This window comes from Nelumbo nucifera, chromosome 8 (genome assembly GCF_055504915.1).
Source record: "Nelumbo nucifera cultivar China Antique chromosome 8, China Antique-T2T, whole genome shotgun sequence".
Lineage (NCBI taxonomy): Eukaryota > Viridiplantae > Streptophyta > Magnoliopsida > Proteales > Nelumbonaceae > Nelumbo > Nelumbo nucifera.
In genome coordinates, this window is record NC_142656.1 from 55075365 (window position 1) to 55097805 (window position 22441).

The following is a 22441-nucleotide window of genomic DNA, read 5'->3' on the forward strand; positions in this document are numbered from 1 at the left end:
TTAAGAAATAGAAGCTTATGGCCAGCCATTTATGTGGTACTTTTCCAACTTGAAATATGTCAACCTTTAAACGACATGTATAAAGGGGTTGGTGTTTTGAGAATTGGCATGATTCTCTCCCATTTTCTTTTGAATATATACATTTTTTACCATGAGAGATTGGCAAAAATTTTAGTGCGGGCTACCAACTTGACATAACCCTCCTCCATTGTTCGGGTTTGGGATTGGCAGTGTAAGACAAGCTCTTAATGGGCAAAGGATATTTGCTAGGGCAATCCCCAAAAGCGACACATCACAATGCCTAGTTGTAATGTTAAATAGACAAAGGTTTCCACTAGGGGTGGTCACGAGCTGAGCTTCTCACGAGCTATTCGAGTTCGGCTCGTGAAAAGCTCGGCTCAGTTTATCGAGCTTCGAGCCAAGCTCGAGCCTGATATATATGCATGTATATGTATATGTATACGTATATGTATATGTATACGCATATGTATATGTATATGTATATGTATATGTATATGTATATGTATATGTATATGTATATGTATATGTATATGTATATGTATAAATATATATAATAAATAATTTTTATTATATAATAATATTTTTATTTTTTATGTATAATGGTAAATAATTTTTATAATTCTTATTTTTTGTATATAAAATAAAAACATTATTTATATGTATATTTTTTATTATTTAGAAAAAATAACGGGGCTTATAATCGAGCTCGAACTTGTGAACTTTGAACTGAGCTGAGATTGAGCTCAAATCTCTAGTTTGAATCAAGCTCGAGCTCAAATAGCTAAGTATTCAGCTCAGCTCAGATCGGATTGAATTCACCCCTAGTTCCCACATCCTTTTGGAAGAGGGTGGACAGAAAAGAACAAAATGGCAAAACACGATTCATATACCCTATATAAAACAAGGCTTAGATGATGATGATGATGATGACAAATCTATCATCAAGGACTATATCCATGTAAGTTGAAGGCTATACAAGAAAAGGAAAAATATACAAAAAAAATGAGGTGTAGATTAAATAAAAAACCAACCACCACCACAAAATAATTAATTAAGTAAATAAAACTTATGAGTTAAGAAGGATCTTTGTCACAAACCATAAATTGTGGGTCAAAGATTGCTCTTCTTGGGAAATTTCATTATTGTCATGGTATTATCTGAGTGCATTGGAAGAACCAGAATTTGTAGCCATGCTCACTAAGGGGGTGTTCTACAACATGAATTGTATTTGTTATTGCCAGTTTCAAAAACAAATGAAGGCAATCTTGTTTGAAAACATATTGTTTCAAGAAACAAAAACACAAGAAACATGTTCTTTGTTGTGTACATTTTTTTTTTCAAAACTAAAACCAAAAACATGTTCTTGAATTGAATCTGGTTTCAAAATTATGTATGATCTCATCTGACTATTCAACATCATGTTCTACAAATCATATAATTTCTATACTAAAAAAATTGTTTTTATTTTGAGGGAAAATTCCTTATCAGTACCCTAAACTTTAGGGGTTGTGTCAAGCCAGTCCCCGAATTTCAAAACGTGCCTATGCAATACTCTCAAACTTTCAAAATGTGTCTAATAGGTCCCTGCCGTTAACAGTCCGTCAGTTATTTGTATCACGTGATGACATGTGCCACTTAATACTTTTAAAATACCAAAACTACCCTTTAAAGAAGACAATGCCCACTGTCTTCTACCTTGAGATTGAAGAGCTGCACCATGAGTCCATTACTACAACGATGCCAAGAATTTACGACAGTGCCAGAAACATATTTGAATGAACCAACGACAGTGTCGGGAACTGACCAAGTTCTGGAACGGCTGAAACTTCCATTGCTACAGTTTCCTGTATATTCTTTAATTTTTGTAAAATTTTATGTAGTTGATGAAAATTTCCTGTATATTTTGAAGTCCATCTTGAATAGTTGCTGCAACCTTCCTATCTTAGCTAGGATGCAAGGGGAAATGATGTCAATCTTAGCATTTACAAGGGAAAGGTTATGTTGATTGTTAATGTTGCATCACAATGGATGGATAGTTTTGATTTGACTTCATTAACTGTAAACAAACCTTCTAATGGATAGTTTTGATTTCATTAACTATAAACAAACCTTCTGATAGATTTGACTTCAGTTACTTGTATTTGGATTGATTTATGTGGAAGTGGCAGATAAAGAAAATTAGATGACATCTGATATGTATTTTTGGCATTTCCAAAATTAACTGATGGACCATTAACAGCAAGGACCTATTAGACACATTCTGAAAGTTTAGAGTACTGCATAGACGCGTTTTGAAGTTCAGGGACTAACTTGACACAACCCCTAAAGTTTAGAGTACTGATCAGGAATTTTCCCTTGTTTTGAAAACCAGTATTTTGTTGGTTCCAGAAACATGTATTGTTTTTCAAAACAAAACCAACTTGTTTTCCACTTTGAAAACAAAAACAGATTTCAAGAACATGTTTTTGTTTTTGTTTGTTTTTCTTTTTTTTTTTTTTTATATTGTAGAACGCCCTAAGACTCTAATCAGGAATGGAGATCCTGTAGCTTAGTAAATTATAGATCCCTAATTGAGGTCCTAAGATAGCTACCAAATTACAGTTCAAGCTTAAAGACGTACAAAGGGCAGCCCAATGCACAAGGCTCCCACTAATGCGGAGTCTGGGGAGGGACAGATGTAGGCAGCCTTACCCCTGCACATATAGAGATACTGTTTCCAAGATTTGAACCCTAGGTTGCAATGGAGTAACCCAACGGTTGTGCCAAGACATACAATCAGAATAAAATAAGTTTGTTCAAGGCAAAGCAGGGCAAAGAACAAACCTTTCTGGTGCCTAAAAAATTGTGCTTTTCAACTGAGCTGATAGAATAATCACAGCAATCTAGAAGTGCAGATAATCAATTTGGTTCTCATAATCAAATACTCAACACTGAACAAGGTACAACCAACAATCAAGCGCATCTAGTAATTTGATTTTATAGTCTAATGGAGATTAAGGATCTATATGTGTATCTGTCTCTAAATATATTCAAAGAAGGGTTATAATCTGTCAAATATTCTGTCATTTACTAGCATAAAGGAGTCCATTTATACTAAGTGAGTCTGTCTTACAAACTTTGCAGACCCCTCCATTATTCTAATGTGCTTCTTCTACACATGTTGGATGCAGGTCGTAGTCACATTTGTCGCAAGAAAACACCCAGAATCTCCCTTGCCCCTTGCAGGAGTTACACACATATGCTTTGGCCATATCCAACTTAAGTATATGTTCGTGTTTCGAGTCCTTCACTTGCTTGGGCAATGCATCCCCTTCCTTTCGCAATGCAGCTTCAATCTCATCTATCCTTGTCTTAGTGAATGGAAATGCCTTTGCACCATAAGAGGAAATCAAGGCCCTCCCATTTGTGTTGAGGATCTTCCCATCTGGACCTAGGAGGACAAGAGCTGGGATTCCCTTGATGTCAAATATACGACAGAGGTCTTGGCGGGTCCTGTCACCATAAGGGATCGCTAGCCATGGCATAGTACGAATATTGAGATCAAATTCCTCTTGGTCTCTATCTGTTGAGATGAAAATTATTTCAAGGTTTTTATTTTGGGTTGTATTGAGTTCATTGTAAGCCTCAGTGAGTTGTGCAGTGAAGGCACGACATGGGGGGCACCAGTGTGCCCCAAAATAGAGCCCAATTGCTTTACCTACCAAACTGGAAACTGGAATCTGCAAAACAATAGAAAAATTGAGAAATCCGCTTAAAGAACTAAAATAACAATAGGAATGGTGGCAGTACCAGAGTAGTACTCACCTTTTCACCACTCCCAGAGACTACAAAATCTCGTTCTCCAAGCACCAATAGGTCCTCCAGCTTCCCTCCTTGGCGCTTCACATTGTCCATAGCCTTCAATTCTTCTCTTCTTTCCTTACTGAAGGGAAATGCATCAATCCCATAATCTTCAATCAGCTCTACAGCATCTTCTTCAACCAGCTTACCCTCCATGCACAATGGAATAAGTGAGGGAATACGATCGACATGGTAGCGATCACACAACCGTCTTCGTAAGCTCACATCAAATGGGAGTGCCAACCATGGCATGCACTTGAAGTGTTCTCTAAAGCCATTCTCATCCCGGTCAAAGGAAACAAAGATGATCTCTAGCTTTACATTTGTCTTTCTAAGAGTGTTGTAGAGTTGCACCAATTGTGGAATGAAATTTCTACATGGTCTACACCAATTGGCTGAGAAGACAAGATAGATTGTCTTCTGTTCAAGCGATGACAAGGGTACCTGATTTCAGAGTGAAGAACATTAAATTTCTGTTTATATTCAATTAACATAGTAAGGAGTAGGGAAAATGTATTGAAGGAGTGATGCATTAATGCCTTTATATCTTACACCAAAGTTAATAATTTGTCTACCAGATCAGGTTTCTATTATAGAGTACTGCCATCTTCTGTTTATACTGTTGAGAGTTGGAAACATACACCATTTCATTTACTCAACTGGTCGGAAAATGTCTGTTGGATATAGATTGGTTTGAGACAGAAGATGTCTTACAGGCTCATATCAAATTCATGCATAGGTCAGCTCTGCCTGCGAGGGTCAGAGCTGTCCTAACAGAAAACACCATCCATTTGATATTTTCTGCATGGCAGAGGTGACTGGACTGAAATTATTTCATGGCAGCAGAATGAAGGAAAAATTTTATATGGAACAGTTTCAATTTCTATCTCAATTACAAAAGAGAAACTTGAGATTTGTCAGATCCAGACCTTCCATCAAATGAACGAACCTCTGGATTCTTCTCTTAACATAGAAAAAAAAAAACACTAGTCCGAAAAAAAATATCAAAATGACTTATTTATGCTGTTTCTTTTTCTTAAGCTTTTCTTCCATGGCTCTCTATTTATTTGAGCTTTCTTGGTTCACTGATATTAGCCTTTTAAAACTTCAATTTGTCTTTCTTTTCTTGGGATAAAATACTTCCTGAGAAAAGATATTAGTTTGGTCGTATGGCAGGGGTTTTGGCTGAAACTTGTTGAGAGAGAAACAGAGAAGACCATTTGTAAATGAAGAAATATACCAAAAACCAAAACAACCTGAAGATAGGCTTACTACAAGTCTAAGAAACCCAATTCACTAAACATGGAAGAACAGAGTCCAGAAATTTAAAGAAAAAGGACAGAAATAAGGGATAGCTTAAACGATTCAACGAGGATTTAAGCTTAAAACGAAGGTTGGGAATACGGGCTTACCTTTCCTTCAGCAGATAAAAGGAATTCAACCCCTTCCGATGCCAAAATCGATGTGTTAGCACTGCCATTCGCACATTCTGTATGGGATTGGGGTCCTGCCATCAAAGCTAGAAGAACGAACTGATCTCCAATTTCTTTTCTCTCCCTCTTTTCGTTTTTGTTTTCCCTTTATTGAGCTTGTTTTGACAAGACCACTAAAGCTGTAATTGATCAAAAAAAAAAAATCACGAAGTGAGAGGAGAATCAGAGGGAAGAAGAAAGGAGAGTTTGTGATGATCTTGGTATGCTTCTTTGTTTTGTATTCTGTTGTTTCCTTTTTAAAGGAGGAGGAAAAGGGTTAAGCTTGAGATTCCCGGAAGAATTTTGAACATCTGAAACCACAACGGATATACCTCTCAACTTGAATGGTAGTTATGCTGATGCCCCAAGCAGCAAGCAACATGACCCACTTACATTACACAATGGCTTTTTAATGGACCAAGCTGCAACGGGCTTCAGGTCAGTTTGGTGCTGACAAAGTGACAATTACTCACGGAAAACAGGCCCAAGCCTGCGTTTTTAGTATCATGATGCAAGTTTGTCCGGACTCTGGAGACTCTGGGCTGGCTCGGTGACGCACCCCACAATACATCCCAACCGTGCATCAGAAACGAATTGGGATCTCCTGCCAAATAAAGGTGGATTCAGTCCTCACAACACTTATTTATATTTTTTATTCATGGAAGATGTTCCTAATCCACGACTGCAATTATTGTTAGACTGTGTAAGAACATATTTTATGAAGACCAACTCCAAAATGATGTTGATAGGGTGTTGAAAGGTATTTTGTTGATAGGAGGTCCAGAATAAGTTGGAATTTTGGGTTTTTTGAATAAGCATTTATTTGGATTTATTTCCCAAATGCCAATAAATGCTTATAACTGTGGTCCTGGCCAAAAATAAACATTTATTTTTAAGCATTCTCAAACTTTACCTCATTGAAAATATCTCTTCAGGACAAATACAAAAGATGTTTCCATTACATGCTCAGATGTAAATGTAGGAACCCATCTCCTAGGGACTGTAGTAATATATAGGGAATTCTTGAATGAACGTGCTACAAAATGGGTTGGGCCAATTACAGCCCAGCCCAGATCCACCTTGAGTCCATATTAATCCGATGGGTAGGCAAAATGATTGTGTAGATATACCTATTAAACGATAAACCCACTGAATTGAATGATGGCCATTGATGATTCATGCCCCCCACCCCTGAACTCCACGGAAGAAACACGTCACGCACTATAATCCGTCCTCCTATGGCCCTGTCTCTATGTGGTTAAGGACTTAAGGTGGGAATAATATCAATATGCATAAAATATTTCATTTGTATGGGTATTAATTGTTCGGTGCTATCTCAATGGGGGCCCACGGCCCACTTGAAAGCAAGTGTTCCATTAAGTGGGTTCTTCGGCCGAACAAAACCAAAGCTCTTAGGGCTACAAGCAAAAGAAATGATGCATTCAAGATCGTTGGATGATCAAATACACAATTAATTTGACGGGTCATAGCTTTTAAGTCAGTCATCTTGATCAAATTACAAAATTAGTTCCTATACATATACTTGTGGGAGGATCAAAGAACAAGTCAGAAAGATTCCAAGATTCTCGTGTGCTTTAGTTGATGATATGGACTCTACTTGCAAAGCTCCATCCCCCCTCCCCCAGCCCAAAGAGTGGGATAAGGATTTTGATTTTGACTATCACCGATGGCGATGCATGACTTATCTTCAAGACTTTATTCTCATTCCCCTGTGCTTTATCTGATCACCTCATCTTAATTTTAAGGTTCAACTGTTTGATTCATGGATCCTCAAGTTGAAACTCTCTCTCTCTCTACCTCAGATGCAGAAATTTATCTTCTATAGAATCAAAGTCAAATAAACAGGGAAATTGAGAATCAAATAAAGGAGAAAGGAAGTGGAAGAACCTGTTTGTTTTTTTCTTTACGGTGAAACTCCTCAACTTTGATCGATTGCGAGACACAATCTGGAGGAAAACAGTAACTCAGCTGCTTTTGATCGATCGCGAGACACAATCAGGAAGAGAGGAAGAGAGGAAAGAAATGGGCAGATCAAACAGAGAGACTCCAAGGAAAGAGGGAGAAAAAGAAGAATGGCGATGTCTGTGTCATGAGTCGCGTGGCTTGATATGGGGATTGGGATTTGGGGAGAGACATCTGATTAATGCTGACGTTTACCTCACTAAGTTACATTTTCGGGCATCCTTCTATAGATGATAACTATGGTGTACTAGCTAAGCTTCTAGCCCTTCATCTTCATCATCAGAGTACATAAATGAATGAAAAGGGGTGTGGTTACAGGTTAGATCTTAGATCACGTAAGTTAGATCCAATTAATATTCGGGTTTGAATTTTGAAATGACTGTGATCATGGTTTTTAAAACCGGATCAGATTGGACGATCAGACCGGAAAAACTTGGAATCGGTCAGGTGACTGGTTCTCTTTTCCTCCAAACTGGATTTTCTCTAAAAACCATTGATTTTGGTCATCAAAGTGCTGACCCACCGATTAACCGTTCGAATCGTTTGAACGGTTTTGACCATTTTTTATTTTATTTTATTTTTTTATTTTCTGTCAGAATGGGCTGACCGTTCGACCCGATAACCGGCCCCTGACCAGTTTGGTCTCCGGATCGGTTTTAAAAACCATGAATGTGATTCATCATATTTGAATATCATATTAGCATTAACTGAATCAACTGGAAGTGTGTTCTTGATGATCAGATCAAATTTGTAAAATGATTCGATCTATTGGAGCTGGACCACCGACCCGAATACCAACTATATATTTTTTGGGGTTGGTTATACGAATCCTGTTCTGGTAAATGTTAATACAAAGCCCAAAGGCTTAGCATCTTGTTCTTATCCTCTGTAGGCCCTGGGCTTCACAGTTAGGGTTGGGCTTGGGTTGACCCTAAGCCCGCCCGTTGCATCCCTACATGAATGGCCTTGGGAAAATTGGGATCTCCTCCCAGAAGAAAAAAAAAAATCAGCATGATCTGTGAACGCACATCTTATGAATGCATGGTGGATCGTAGTATTATTGTGGGACAGTGCAGGCGCATATAATGTTGGAATGTATTGGGAATTTTTTTGTTGGGAGGAGATCCTAACTTTTTTTTGCTCCCATCAGGGGCTACACAACAGGGGTGTTTCGTTCCTCAAACCCAGCCATAACCCCCTAACCTTGGTGTAGCCGTGTAGGCGGGATTTGATCTCAAGTCTCTATTACAACCAGTAGGAAACCTTACTAACTAGCTAGTTAGCAATTTGCTCCTGTAAGGCTGTCAACAGTTGCGTGTGGGTTGGTTCTAGGTAGATCCAAACCCGAATTGATTATTAATTGGGACAAAAGAATGGACCTAGAACAATTCCAATTAATAGTCAGGTCCTATTGGATCTTATCCGGTAGATCCGATTATTCTAAAAATAATATGTATTTATTTAGACCTATTCATTTGCATTGAAGTCTAATATATGAATACATCTGAAACTGTAATAATTATTTTTTGAGGTGTATTAAAGTTGAACTTTCTCGGTTATGATTTATGAAGCCTAAATGTAGAGAATGTTGTTTTGAAATATGAATGATAAGTTATGAAAAAAGACAATTGACCATTTTAACCTTGGATATGAGAAAGTTTGTTTAATTATTTAACAAACTAATTAACAATTAATAAAATGAATATAACATAATTTATAAAAAATGAAATCAATAAAAAAATAGTAATATTAATTAATTAATTTTAAAATAATTATTAATAATTATTTATATCACTAATTAAAATAATTAATTTCATAATTATTTTTAATGAATTGAGCATTAATTAATAATTATTTATATGACTTATTATTATTATTATTATTATTATTATTATTATTATTATATAGTCACCGTTATACAACAGTAGATATTGTTCATTCTTAATGAACACACAACACACATAGATACAACAGTAGATACTCTCACAAAGATTCCAGACTTTCTCACAAAGCACTCTAAAATAACACTCAAACAGGACTAAAATGCTCTCAAGAATTTCTATCTTAAATTTTACAAGTTTAGCATCCAAAGTCTTGCAACACAGCACACATAGATACAACAGTAGATACTCTCACAAAGATTCCAGACTTTCTCACAAAGCACTCTAAAATAACACTCAAACATGACTAAAATGCTCTCAAGAATTTCTATCTTAAATTTTACAAGTTTAGCACCCAAAGTCTTGCACACCCTTGCTTTGAGAGGAGAGTGGTTTATATAATGGCGGTCGAGCTTTCTAGAGTGAGACTCCTTTATTCGACCTTATCGTTATGGCGTCTATAATTGAGATGCCTTTTGTCTTTTCTTGTTGCGCATCTTAATTATTGAGATACTTCCTTATCACCTTCTTGTCCTATTAAGGATAGTTGTCGATTCTTTTACTGTTTCAGATGAGATAGAATCTTCAAACAGTAGATACTCTCACAAAGATTACAGACTTTCTCACAAAGCACTCTAAAATAACACTCAAACAGGACTAAAATGCTCTCAAGAATTTCTATCTTAAATTTTACAAGTTTAGTATGGATGATATGAACAGTAGTGATATGCTGAATAGTAGTGATGGTAGGCACTGATATGAATAGTAGTGATATGCTGAATAGTATGGATGATGAACAGTAATGAACAGTAGGATTTGCAGAGAGATGTTATGCAAAAGATAAGAGAAATAAACAGTATTCAAAGAAAATTTGTATTCGGAAAATATTTAGAAATCTAATAATACTTACAGAGATATAGTACACACAGCACACACAGATACAACAGTAGATACTCTCACAAAGATTATAGACTTTCTCACAAAGCACTCTAAAATAACACTCAAACAGGATTAAAATGCTCTCAAGAATTTATATCTTAAATTTTACAAGTTTAGCACCCAAAGTCTTGCACACCCTTGCTTTGAGAGGAGAGTGGTTTATATAACGGTGGTCGAGCTTTCCAGAGTGAGACTCCTTTATTCGACCTTATTGTTATGGTGTCTATAATTGAGATGCCTTTTGTCTTTTCTAGTTGCGCATCTTAATTATTGAGATGTTTCCTTATCACCTTCTTGTCCTATTAGGAACAGTTGTCGATTCTTTTATTGTTTCGGATGAGATGGAATCTTCAAACAGTGTCTCGTCCATGGTGTGGGCTGAGATAATAGACACTTTCTGTATCGAGGTCTTTCGAGATTCTTTTACTTTTCTCTTTCATCTTTTCAACCATTCGTAAGGACATTTCTTCGAGCTCTAGTGGGTCCAAGTCTGGGAACTTGCTTCGAACCTTGTCCATGTAGGATTCAAAGATAGACTGGAAAATGTTGTCTTCTTTTGCGGTAGGCTTGAGGACATCTACAAGATCAAATTTATCCCACCATTTTATTTCAATTTTTTTTTTCAATGGATGGGGGCATCCAAGAGATATCTAAGTGCTAACTCCATTTTAGAAACCAGGGGAGTCGAAATGTCTTGAAAAACTCAAATTGTTTTACATGCCCATATTCCAGATAAGCTCTTCCTTTACCAAAGGCTCTATATTTGTCCATGAGCTCTTGGTAAGGGAAGATATCATCGGAAGCTCCCCAAGAGGTCCACCAAACATATGCCCAGTCAAGGTACGGGCCTTAGAAATCTTCGGAGAAACGAATGAACCATGAATGTCTGAAAATGAAATTTTGCAACAGGAAGACTCTATACCAAGCGTCTTGATAATCCCAGTAATTGAATATTTTGGGTCTTTTATCAATAGGCTTGGTGATGAATTTCGGCTTGCTTGCATTACCCCAAGTTGATAGAGAGATAAATTTGACTATTACTAGCTTGGAATAAGCTAGTTCAGTTTTATTCGAATCCCTAAAATAATGTTGAATTCGGGCAGATCCTGTTGGAGAAGAATTTCTTCATAATATTTCTGGTCCTTATTTTAATCGTAGACAGTGAAATGATGCCCATCTAGGATGGAAAGGGCAAGGTGTTGAAGAGCTTCTTTTGGGTTAACATGAGTAGAAACGGCAGCGGCTTCTTCTAGTAAGATAGTTGTCACGAAATCTGATGAATTAGACATGTATTGGCTGGAATTAGCCTCTTCCATCGCGGGAGATGGTTCCCTAATTAAGGGAGACATTAATGGGGACTGATTAGTCCTTGAGCTTGCTCCAATCTCAAAATTAGATCTTGGATTGGACTCATTTGTCCTTTTAGGGCGCCTGGAATTAGGACTTAGAGTAAGACGAAGTTATCTATCGGTTATCTTTAATTAGATAACCTTGCAAGAATTCCTTGGTTAAGAAATCTGGCAAAGCATTTTCAGATCCTTTAATATATTTAATATCAAAGTCGAAAACCTATAAAATAGCTTGCCATCTAGCAAAAATTTGTTTTGAAACCAGGTTTTTCACATCTTTTTCCAAAATCTCTTCGGCTGATTTACAATCAATTTGAAGAGTAAAATGATGGTTTATCAAATCACTTTGAAATTTAGTGATGCAAAGAACTATGCTGAGCATTTCTTTTTTGACAGTAGAGTATTTTATCTTGGTATCATTCCAGGTTCCTGAAGTGAACCGAATTATCTCATCTTTCCCATCTCTCCTTTGCTTTAGGATTCCTACATATCCTATTTCACTATGAAGGGTTTTTACCCTTTGTTTAATCTTTCTCACTGTTTGAGTGAACTAATCGCTCTATTCTAGAGGATTCTTCTTCAATCATTTTTCGAGTAATTGGCTGGAGTTATTCCTCTATAGTAGTCTGCTACATAGTTTAGACTACCAAAGAATCTTTGAAGTTGAGTTTTATCTTTGATTTCGTCAGCGAATTTATCAGCAAACTCTATCACTCTCTACATGGGCGCTATTGTTCCTTTAGATATTTGGAAACCTAAAAATCTAATTTATGTTTGAAAGAGTTTCATTTTCTTAGCAGATGCTGCTAATCCATTTTCTTTCATCACCAGAAGGAATATATCCAAGTGTTTCCAATGGGTCTTTATAGAGGAAGAATAGATTAATACATCACCAACATATAATATTATGAATTCAGTATAAGGGGTGAATATCTCATTCATAATTCTTTGAAATTCAGAGGGGGCATTTTTTAGCCCAAAAGGCATTACATTCCACTCATAGTGGTCGAAAGGCACTGTGAATGTAGTCTTGTGTCTATCCTTTTCTTCTATTATAAACTGCCAATAACCTGACTTTAGGTCGAATTTTAAGAATATTTCTACGTCGTATAGACGGTTTATTAGATCCTGCTTATTAGGAATGGGGTATCTAATCCATCTCAAAGCTTTGTTGAGGGGTTTGTAATTTATGACGAGTCTCGGTACTCCTCTCTCTATTTTTGCTGCATTTTCTACATAGAAAGCAGGGCAGCTCTAAGGGGATTTACTTGGTCTGATTAGACCCTTCCTTAATAAGTTTTGGATTTCTTTCTTACAGATTTCCAATAATCTATTGTTCATTTGAATTGGTCTGGCTTTTGTAGGAATTTTTTATTCTCTAAAGTCCTCTTCATATGGTAATTCTATTGTATGCTTTTTTCTATGCCAGAATGCACTAAGAGTTTCAGCACAAATTTCCTATGTTAACTTTGGTTGAAATTTTTCAATTTCTAATTGCATTTTAGGCTCTTTAAGATGCTTAATTAGTTGTTTTTCTTTTATTTCAAACTATAATTCCACTATAAGCTTTACTTTGCCTTTTACATTTTCTTTCAGAGTGTTGATAGTTGAAGTTCTGGGTTTTTGGCAAAACTTATAAATAACCGAAATTTCTCCTATTGTTGTTGTGATTCCCAAAGAATCAATTTGGCAAGGAAGGATGGATAACAGGAATGGAGTTCCCAAAATGACTTCTTGTCTTAGGTCTTTTACCATAAGGAAAGTAGACTTTAGACAAGTCCCTTGGTTGCAGATATGGGCTATAGGGATCTTGTATTTTATCTCAAGTTTTCTTCCATTTGCTGCATTAACTTGTTGGGATGTTTTCTCAAAATATCTAAAAGGCACAATTCCTTCTTTGATACAATTGATATATGCGCCTGAGTCTATTAAGGCTATTACTGAGAGATTGTAATTTTTTATTCTAATGGTAATTTTGGAATACTATTTTTGGTATTTGACTTCTTCTCTAGAGTATATAAACTCTTCGTCGTTTCTGACAAACTCAGCGGAAAGTTGTTCCGATGATTTTTCTAATTGATTCTCCTAAAATTTTTCGGCTTCCAATTGGTTAACCCTTAATTTTAGGGTTTTTAACTCTCTTTTTAGTATATTGACTTCTTCCCGTAAATCCTGTATCGTAGGGGGTCGGGAGGTTTCTACTTGAGACCTTCTAATCAATTTTCTATAAGAAATTATATTTTTTTTCGTCCAACAACTGTTTAGGTTTCTCATTGTTGGCTCTTTTAGCTCTACTTTGCAAGGCTGTTAGAAAATATTTTTTTTCTTCGATTCCTCATTAGGAATCTCATTAAGTATCTCTAAAAGATATTCTTCATCTAAGGTTAATACATTGAGTTCTTCTGACTCTTTTTCATTGGTATCTGTTTCACTCTTGCAAGTGCATATATTGTTAGTACAACATTCTTCTGAAGAGGTAGAAGATTCTCTTGTTGAGACTTCTGGCTCACCTTCTTCTTCTCCTAACTCATTAAGTTTCTTAGTGGTGGTTTTATTTTTAAAACATCTATTAGCATAGTGGCCCTTCTGTCCACATTTAAAACAAGTTGGGGTTGTTGATTTTCGGATTTTAGAAAGTCTTTTAGGGTTCTTGCGGGGCTTCTTTTCCCTTTTGTAGAAGTTTATTTTCTTTTTCTTTTGAACCATCCGATGAGCGTAAGGTTCAGGAGCCATTCCGAAGCTTAGTTACTTTTGTTTTTTTTGCCTACTGTTACCCATAAATTCAAGGAAGATGTGGGAAACATATAGAAGTCCTTGATTAGTGGGGAGAAGATTAACACACAAAATCCCCCCATCACGAAAAGTCTCTAACTAGTGTCTAGAAATCTGATCTATCTATACAAATATTTCAAATAACAAACACATATATGTAAAGAGATGATAATATGAAAACAATCTCTCCTTTTCTACCTCCAATCACATAATACCTGAATCAACACGTACACCCCAACCACTTTACACCAGTGATGAAAAAAAAAACAAAGGAAAGACCCACCACCACAAAGCCCTATGCCCTTCAACATTCCTTCCTACCTCTCAACCCTTCAATCCAGGGAGAAAGCTATGAAGTTGAACAACAATTGAAACTGTGAAATCGTGTTGTTTGGACCCTTTTAAGGACATCAACAGCATGAGCATCAAAACCAATCTTTCCCTCCCCACCCCCACACCCCCCCCCCCCCCTTCAACTAATATTTCAACTAATATTCATAGAACAGAGAGATCAACCTCAGTCATTCCTTTAGAAGAGATCATATCCCCTTCACTAGCAAATGTAGAGTAGAAGCCATCATCTTTGTCCCTCTCTCTTACCCCCTCAATCTTCTCAGCTGCTTCGGTTATATCCCACCTCTTTTCCACATCCACTTCACAACAACACAATCCAATCTTCAATAGCTTCATCATTTCACGTTCAGCGTTCTTAGTCTCTCCCATGTCTTTATCAAACACCTCCTCTGGCCTCTCTTGCTTAACAACTGAATTGGCCCAACTCACCAAATCTTCATCACTACCTCCCTTACCCTGCTTGAGAAAACTTGCAGGGAATTTACCCGTCAACATCTCCACTATCAGTACCCCAAGGCTCCACACATCGGTCTTCCTTGTTGTCCGTCCATGCTGCTCATACTCCGGTGACTTGTAGGCCACCATTAATTGTGAGGCATGCTCTTGATTGATTACAGGCACTAAACCATAGTCTGTTAGAAGGGGTTTGAGGGATTCATCTAGTACTACATTGGATGACTTGAGATGACCATGTGGAACAATTAGGCTAGGGAGCTCTTCATACAGATAAGCCACGCCCTTCGTTACCTCTTTGATGATATTCAAGCGCGTCGGCCAATCAAGCCCAGGCTGGCCTGGAGTCCGGTTTCCTGATCAATAACATCAAATTGTAACTACACATGAATGACTATCACCAAGCAACTAGTAGGGGTGTTAATTGGATTGGATTTTGTCCAATCCAATCCAGTCCAAATATGAGTCCATTACAAATGGATCGGGTCCAATCTGTTCAAATTGGTTTTACTTTAGAATGGTCCCAACTCAAACTTGATCCATTGGCACATGTATTCTTATCTTCTATTAATGGATTGGATATTGGTTCAATTCAACCTAATCCAATATAAATCCATTATGGATGGATCAGGTCCAATCCAATAAATACTTTGGACTGGACCAGTGATCAATTCAATCTGTCATGTTGGTCCATCCAATCCGTCTAAATTGATCTTTTTATTAGGATGGGGTCCAACCCAAAACCGATCCATTGACACCCCTAGTATACAAGCAATAAAATTCATCATGCATGAATGAAAATAAGTACTTACCGTGCAAAACAGAAGCCAAGCTGCCATTTTCAACGAAGTCAGTTATCAACAACTTCTCTTCCTTTCTGTAATAATAAGCCACAATAGGAAGCAAGTTAGGGTGTCTCAACCTCCCTATCCTCCTCATGTGCTCTTGGAACTCCTCTCTTCCTACATTATTCATTTGCCTGAACCTCTTCACAACCATGGCTGACCCAGTTAAAAGCACAGCCTTATAGGAAGACCCAAAGTTTCCACTGCCCAACACTTCGGCTGATGCTTTGAGCAAGTCATTTAAGTCAAACCTCTCTCTATCATCCCTAAGAAACACCAACCTTCCATTCTCGGCCTTCCTACCACTGCCGGGCATTTGCGGTGGCACCCCACGCTCCACTTTGTCTCCTTCACAAGAGGCCTTCTGGTTGCCTTCTACTTGAACCTTACCCAATTCCTCTGTTTGGCCTTGGCGTCGCAGAATAGCAACAACAATACCGATGATTGCTATGGCAATTAAAATGCATAGTATAATCATGATGAGCTCTAGCAAAAATTTCCTAAAGTCGCATGATTCCAGAGGCTTCCCACATAAACCTTCGTTGCCTGATCATCCAAAAAAATGGATATAAATCATGGTAAAATCATGTGTAGTCTCTAGAGGAAGTTCTATTTAATTTCTTGCAAGCAATGCGCAATATCTCAAGAAGCAAGAAATTATAATCTTCTGATGACTGCAATTTAGAACTTTAGTCCTTCAGTTAGGTGATGCATGGCTGCTAATGCTAATAGGTCGCAATAGCTCTTCACAATAGCTTAGCACCTCATTTTTTTTGTTCTTTTAAGGTTTTTGTGGTGCTTTCTATATTAATTGTAAATTGTAAATCAATAGTTAAAAATGATCAGAAGTTCATAACCCAAATTAATAAGTTTTTTTTTAACAAACAAATACTAATCATATATCACCAACACCATTCCCTAATTATTTCTTTTGATGTAGGGTTCTGCTTTGATTTTTGGGATATTATCTAAAATCTCACCATGACTTTTATGCTTTTCTATTAAACTCACCATACTTTTCAAAGCCTTCAGAGAGCCCCTATCAGTCTAAAACACACCTTCCATTAAATTTCCATTAGATCACCATTAGTGATAATTAATAAAATCTGTCCACATAAGCATTTAACTTGTTTATATGACCAAATTACCCCTGAATGGCCAGTCAACCTTATTAAATAGGAAATTTGTCTAAAACTCACCATGACTTTTCAGCATTTCTCTTAAACTCACCATAACTTTTCAAAAATGTCAAAGGACCAATGATTGTTGGTAGATTACTATTTTACCCTTAGATAATGAAGGTGAGCTTTAGATAATGTCTACACCAAAGGTGAACTTTAGATAATGAAGTTTGTCTACACCAAAGATCACATGGCTCTTAGTCATTTTATCTTTGGATTTAGGGATATTATCTAAATTTCACCATGACTTTTTCACATTTCCCTTTAACTCACCATGACTTTTCAAAACCTCTAGAGAGCCCCCTATTATTGAGTTTTATTGTCCAAAACTCATCTCCCGTTAATATTTCTGTTAAATCACTGTTAATAGGGGTGAACATGGGTTAATGCAGTTTGGTTCCATGGAAAAACCTAGAACCAACCTGGCTTGTAGCCTGTAGGGGTCAGCTCCAAGCTTTTGGAACCGGAACCCACCCTGTGAAGGTCGGTTCTGACCTTGGTGGTTTGTGGTCAGCTCTAGGGTCTTCTGTGGAACTTGTTCTTTCTTTACTCTCCCCCTTGAAAAAAAAAGAAAGAGAAACAAGTTCTGTTTTCAAAAACTTGATTTGCAATAAATATAATACATAGTTTAGAACTTATATTATCTTTATTGATTAAATTGAGTAACTTAATATGTAGATATATGGTCCAAAACTTATAATTTAAATTTAAATTTTGTAAATATTACCTTTTACATTACTTATTGTATAGATTCAAATATTAAAATGAAAACAAATTATCAAATCACTTACTCAATGATCAAGTGAGACCATGGCCTTTGTAACCATGAGTGTTTGGATTCAAATCTTCCCATCCCGAAAAGTATTTTGGGGTTTATTTCAAGGCAAGTTTGGTTTCAAGGCAGGTTTCACCAAGGTCGGTTCCACCAAGACCAACCAAGTTCAGTTTGAATAGGGTAAACCCCTAGAGGCCTAGACCCTGAAACCAGCTTTGGTGGGAGTAGGTTCCAAAAATTTGGAACCAGACCCTACCCTGTATTAAATTTGGTAGGATCAGTTCAAGACCAGTTTGAGGTCGGTTCCAAGTAGAAGTTACCCATTTTCTCACCCCTAACCATTAATGAACATTAACAGAAGTTGTCTATGTAAGCATTAAGTATTTTACATAACCAAACAGCCTCTGAATGGCTAATCAACCTTATTGAATAATTTTTTGACAGAACTATCCTGAAATGGCCAATCAACCATATTAAATACTTCAGGCCTAGGCCCAACTCTAAAATTTATGGCCCTAATGTGGACCTGGGCCCTAAGTCAAGCGTTAATTTTTCATAAAAAAAAAATATTTAATAAACTTGGTTGACCATTCAGAGGTAGTTTGATTATGTAAAATACTTAAATGGTTACATAGGAAACTTCTATTAATGATCACTAACGATGATCCAACGGAAATTTTAACGGAAGATGAGTTTTGGGCAATAAAATTCAATAAGAAGTGGCTCTCTAGAGGTTTTGAAAAGTCATAAGAGAAAAAGTGGAAAAGTCATAATTAGTTTTAAGAGAAACGTGAAAAAGTTATAGTGAGTTTTAGATAATACAGATCCCTTGGATTTATAATAACATCATCTTCAACTTTTATGGAACCATCTTCACTATGGAAGTAATCACAATGAAATAGTAAGGTGTAATAATCTCTGTAAGCTGATTTTTGCGAATTAATATCTTAGGTGGAACTGGTTTGGTTTGTGGCAGTTCCTCATCTCTGAATATGCCACACATACATATTGGTTGTAAACCCTAAGCTTTGCTTTTTTTTAACTGATGAAAAAGAAGAAAGAGAATGCCAGGATCAACACCTCTCAAGACCCATAAACTAGGACCAATATTTGGTAATGGCATTTGTTTTTTTGAAAAATTTGACCACTGAACTACTAAAATTGAGCCCAATAACCACAAGCAATCTTTCTATTTTCCTTTTCTCTCCTTTGGCTTCTGATTTAATAATAAAAATAATTGGTGGTATGGGTGTGGTGGGCATGATCATACTGGATGATGATGACGATGAAGGATACAATAATGGATAGAAACTAATGGCTCAGAAGTGAGGAGGGAGACTGACCTGCAAAAGAGCTTACATCCATCATGCTTAACCTCTCAGGAATGGGACCCTCCAAATAATTATTTGATACATTGACCGTCGTCAGATTCTTCTGTTGAAAATTGGGTATACCGCCTTCAAACTGGTTGCCCTCAAGCCTCAACGCCAGAAGCCTGGGCAACCCCTGAAGCGAGGTCGGAATTTTACCCGTGAAGTCATTATTGGCCAAATGCACCTTCTTCAACCACCCCATCCCTACAAAAGCATCGTCGGGAATGTCGCCGGAGAAGCGATTATTGGAAAAATAAAAGGCCTTCAACGCTTTAAGCTTTCTTATGTTGGGCATGGGACCAGTGAAACTATTGTTCATGAAGCTCATGGCCCTCAAGTATGGCAAACCCCTTAGCGTGTCCAGGTCTAGGAAACCTGTTAACCCCATGTGCTCAAGTTGCAGAGCCCATATCTTCCCGGTCCCGTTCCAGCATTTCACGCCAACCCAATTCCCCGTGCAGGGATTTGTAGACGCATTCCAGTTGTAAAGTGCACCATCATTGCCTAACGACGCCCTGAATTTCAGAAGGACGTCAGAGTCGGGGTCGCCCCAAGAAACAGCCACGATGGATAACAAGGTTATAAGGAATGCGGTGATGAGAGGCCACCGTGTGTCATAACGGGCCATGGAAGGGGCAGTGCGCGCTGCCTGAGAGCAGGGAGCGCGCCTTTATTAATTGGCTTTTATCACAGGTACTCAGTGTTGGAGGGGGAGGAGGAGGAGGAGGCTTGAACATAGATGGGTTTTGATGGCATTGGTTTTTGGAATTTGATAGAGAGAGAAAGAAAGAAAAAAAAAAAAACAAAGAAAAGAGAGAGAGAGAGTGATAGCAGGGAGGAAGGAGAGAGGGAGGTGGGGGATTGAGGACACGGAGGAGGGCAGCCATTGCTAAGAATAGGCTGGGATTTAGGAGTAGTGAGGTTGGTTAAGGAAGGTCAATTGAAGGGTTTGATAGGTTGACGGAGTCCACTTTAATTTGCTCTTCTCTACAGATGTTTCTGCGTTCAGGATGAGCTGTTGCAAATTGCATGGGAGATATCCAAGACCGGCCTTTGATTTTGATTTTGGCCATTAATTAGTTGGGTGGTTTTTTTTATCTCAATTCCCTTTTGTTTGTTGGTTGTTGCCTATTGTTGGCCTTGGTGATATCTTGGTGATAACCTAGGCTAGGAGTAGTTGTTGATGCTACATGGCAAAAATCACAGAATAATATCTTGTTGGTTGTCTACCAACTGCAATATATATATCCATCCAAAGTAAGTGTACCCTACCCACAATTTTTTTGGATGATATCTAGTGAGGATCCATCTAATTCTTTTGGGTTTTTTTCAGTTTGTTAATCTTTGTCTCTTTTCTTTTTTTTTAGTTATTCTTTACTTTTATTTTCCCTATATATTACAAAGGAAAATAAAAAGAAAAAATGTGCTAGTAGCAATTAAACTCATTCATTAATGCATCATAGGGTTTACAGATATTTGGTTAGGTTTGGGTTGACAAATCAATTTGGGTTTTTAGATCAACCTGGGTTCAGGCTAGGGTTGGCCTTTGATTGATCCTTAACTAACTCAATCTATCTAATTTATATTCCTATTTTATTAATTAGAGAGAAGCAAATTGGGGTTGAGAGATTTAATAAGATGAAATTAGATATTAGTGAGATGGAGGAAATACTATTGGACATACATACAAGGAGGTTAATAATGGTCTTATTATTAGAGAGAGTAATATTGATGGATTTTATCAAAGACTTAATTAGAAGGGTTTTATTTTCACTTTAAAATTATTTAATAAGTTGATTTAAAAATAAATAATTAGACCAATTGCAGTTGATCCGGCTAGATAAATATAGTTTTCCCTCGACCCCCTCCCCCCAACCCTTCTCAATACATTTTGCGAAAATGCCCCAAGGAATTAATCCCCCGTATTACTGGTATTGCTGCTGAAGGTGCTAACCTCAAGTCCATACTCAATTGGGATTGATCATACCCATATTCACATTCTTCATGAGATCATTATAAGGTTGGAACTAGGAGTGGATACGAGTTAAGTTTTTCATGAGTTATTCGAGTTTGGTTCGGTTTAGTTTAAATCAAACTTCGAATCAAGTTTAAATCCAATATATAGGCTTATTTATTAATCGAGTCAAACTCGAACCTAATAAAATTTGACTCATGAGGCTCATGAATCTAGCTTCGAATCAGCGCTGGTATTGCTGCTGAAGGTGCTATACCTCAAGTCCATACTCAATTGGGATTGATCACCCATATTCACATTCTTCATGAGATCATTATAAGGTTAGAACTTGAATGAAACCAAAAAATCAGTTCATTCTGTAAGTATAGAGGACAAAACCCTAATCTAGTTCTTTTATAAACCTTATTAGCTAGAAATTGCCGATCTATCTCCATGGACATAGAAAATTTTGTATTGTGTTATTTCGAGCAGATCTATTGCCAATCCATATATTAGGGCACTGGAAGGGAATACATTGGAACGGGCCGAAACAACATACTTTCAATTACTTAGGTGGTGTTTGGTTTTATTGCTGGTGTTTTCTCATAAAATGGCAGTGTTTGGTTCCATTGAATACAGCGCCATGTCGGAATCACTTTAGTAATCATACCTTGCAACATTTTGAGAAAGGCAAAAAAAACATCAAAATGATGTTTCCTGATGCGGGCCAACTTTTGAGAATCGAGTGATGCACTTTTTTTTTTGTTATTTTCAAAGAAATCAGCTAACCAAACAGCATATCACGATGCATTTTTTGTTGTTTTTGAGAATCTCTAACGTGGCGATTTTCTCTCAGAAAACAGCAATGAAACCATGATAATTAATAAAATAAATTAAACCCCATGACAAAAAAACATTTTATAATCCGTCTTCAATGCTCTCCCCTTTTATTTTTTGGGTAATAGGGGTCATATGTTGTATGCTGGATCTAATCAATGGGTTTGTAGGGTTAGTGATAGAGTGCACACAAGGCCCACTAGCACACAATGCACAAAGCCTACGCTTGACTCCTCAATACAAGGAGTGATTTCTTACAAGTTAACCAAGGAGTAGAAAATACCAATATGCCATATCTATTTGGTTTTTAAATTATAGTCAGAAAAACAATTCATGATTAGAGTTGTCAATGGGTGAGGTATAGTTTAGCACAGGATGGAGCAGTCTCAAACCAATTATTAATAAGCAAGGTT

At 37.0% G+C, this 22441-nt stretch overlaps 2 protein-coding genes across 3 annotated transcripts; both read right to left on the minus strand.

Annotated features, from left to right (window-relative positions):
- Positions 1 to 2910: 2910 nt before the first annotated feature.
- LOC104601645 (protein kinase C-like zinc finger protein) lies at positions 2911 to 7514 on the minus strand. Of its 2 annotated transcripts, XM_010265075.3 has the most exons (5): positions 7242 to 7514; positions 5666 to 5937; positions 5274 to 5473; positions 3826 to 4305; positions 2911 to 3740 (listed from the first exon to the last, which is right to left on the minus strand). In XM_010265075.3, exons 3-5 carry the CDS (start codon positions 5373 to 5375, stop codon positions 3159 to 3161), a joined length of 1164 nt encoding a protein of 387 aa, XP_010263377.1. In that variant the 5' UTR covers positions 5376 to 5473; positions 5666 to 5937; positions 7242 to 7514; the 3' UTR covers positions 2911 to 3158. The 2 variants fall into 2 exon arrangements, with proteins under 2 accessions (XP_010263377.1, XP_010263378.1); XM_010265076.3 differs by lacking the exon at positions 5666 to 5937 and having other exon boundaries at positions 7242 to 7464.
- A 6845-nt stretch (positions 7515 to 14359) lies between these two features.
- Positions 14360 to 20500, minus strand: PRK1 (Leucine-rich repeat protein kinase family protein). Its single transcript, XM_010265077.3, has 3 exons — positions 19208 to 20500; positions 15876 to 16454; positions 14360 to 15419 (listed from the first exon to the last, which is right to left on the minus strand). Exons 1-3 carry the CDS (start codon positions 19863 to 19865, stop codon positions 14752 to 14754), a joined length of 1905 nt encoding a protein of 634 aa, XP_010263379.1. The 5' UTR covers positions 19866 to 20500; the 3' UTR covers positions 14360 to 14751.
- Between the last annotated feature and the right edge of the window lie 1941 nt (positions 20501 to 22441).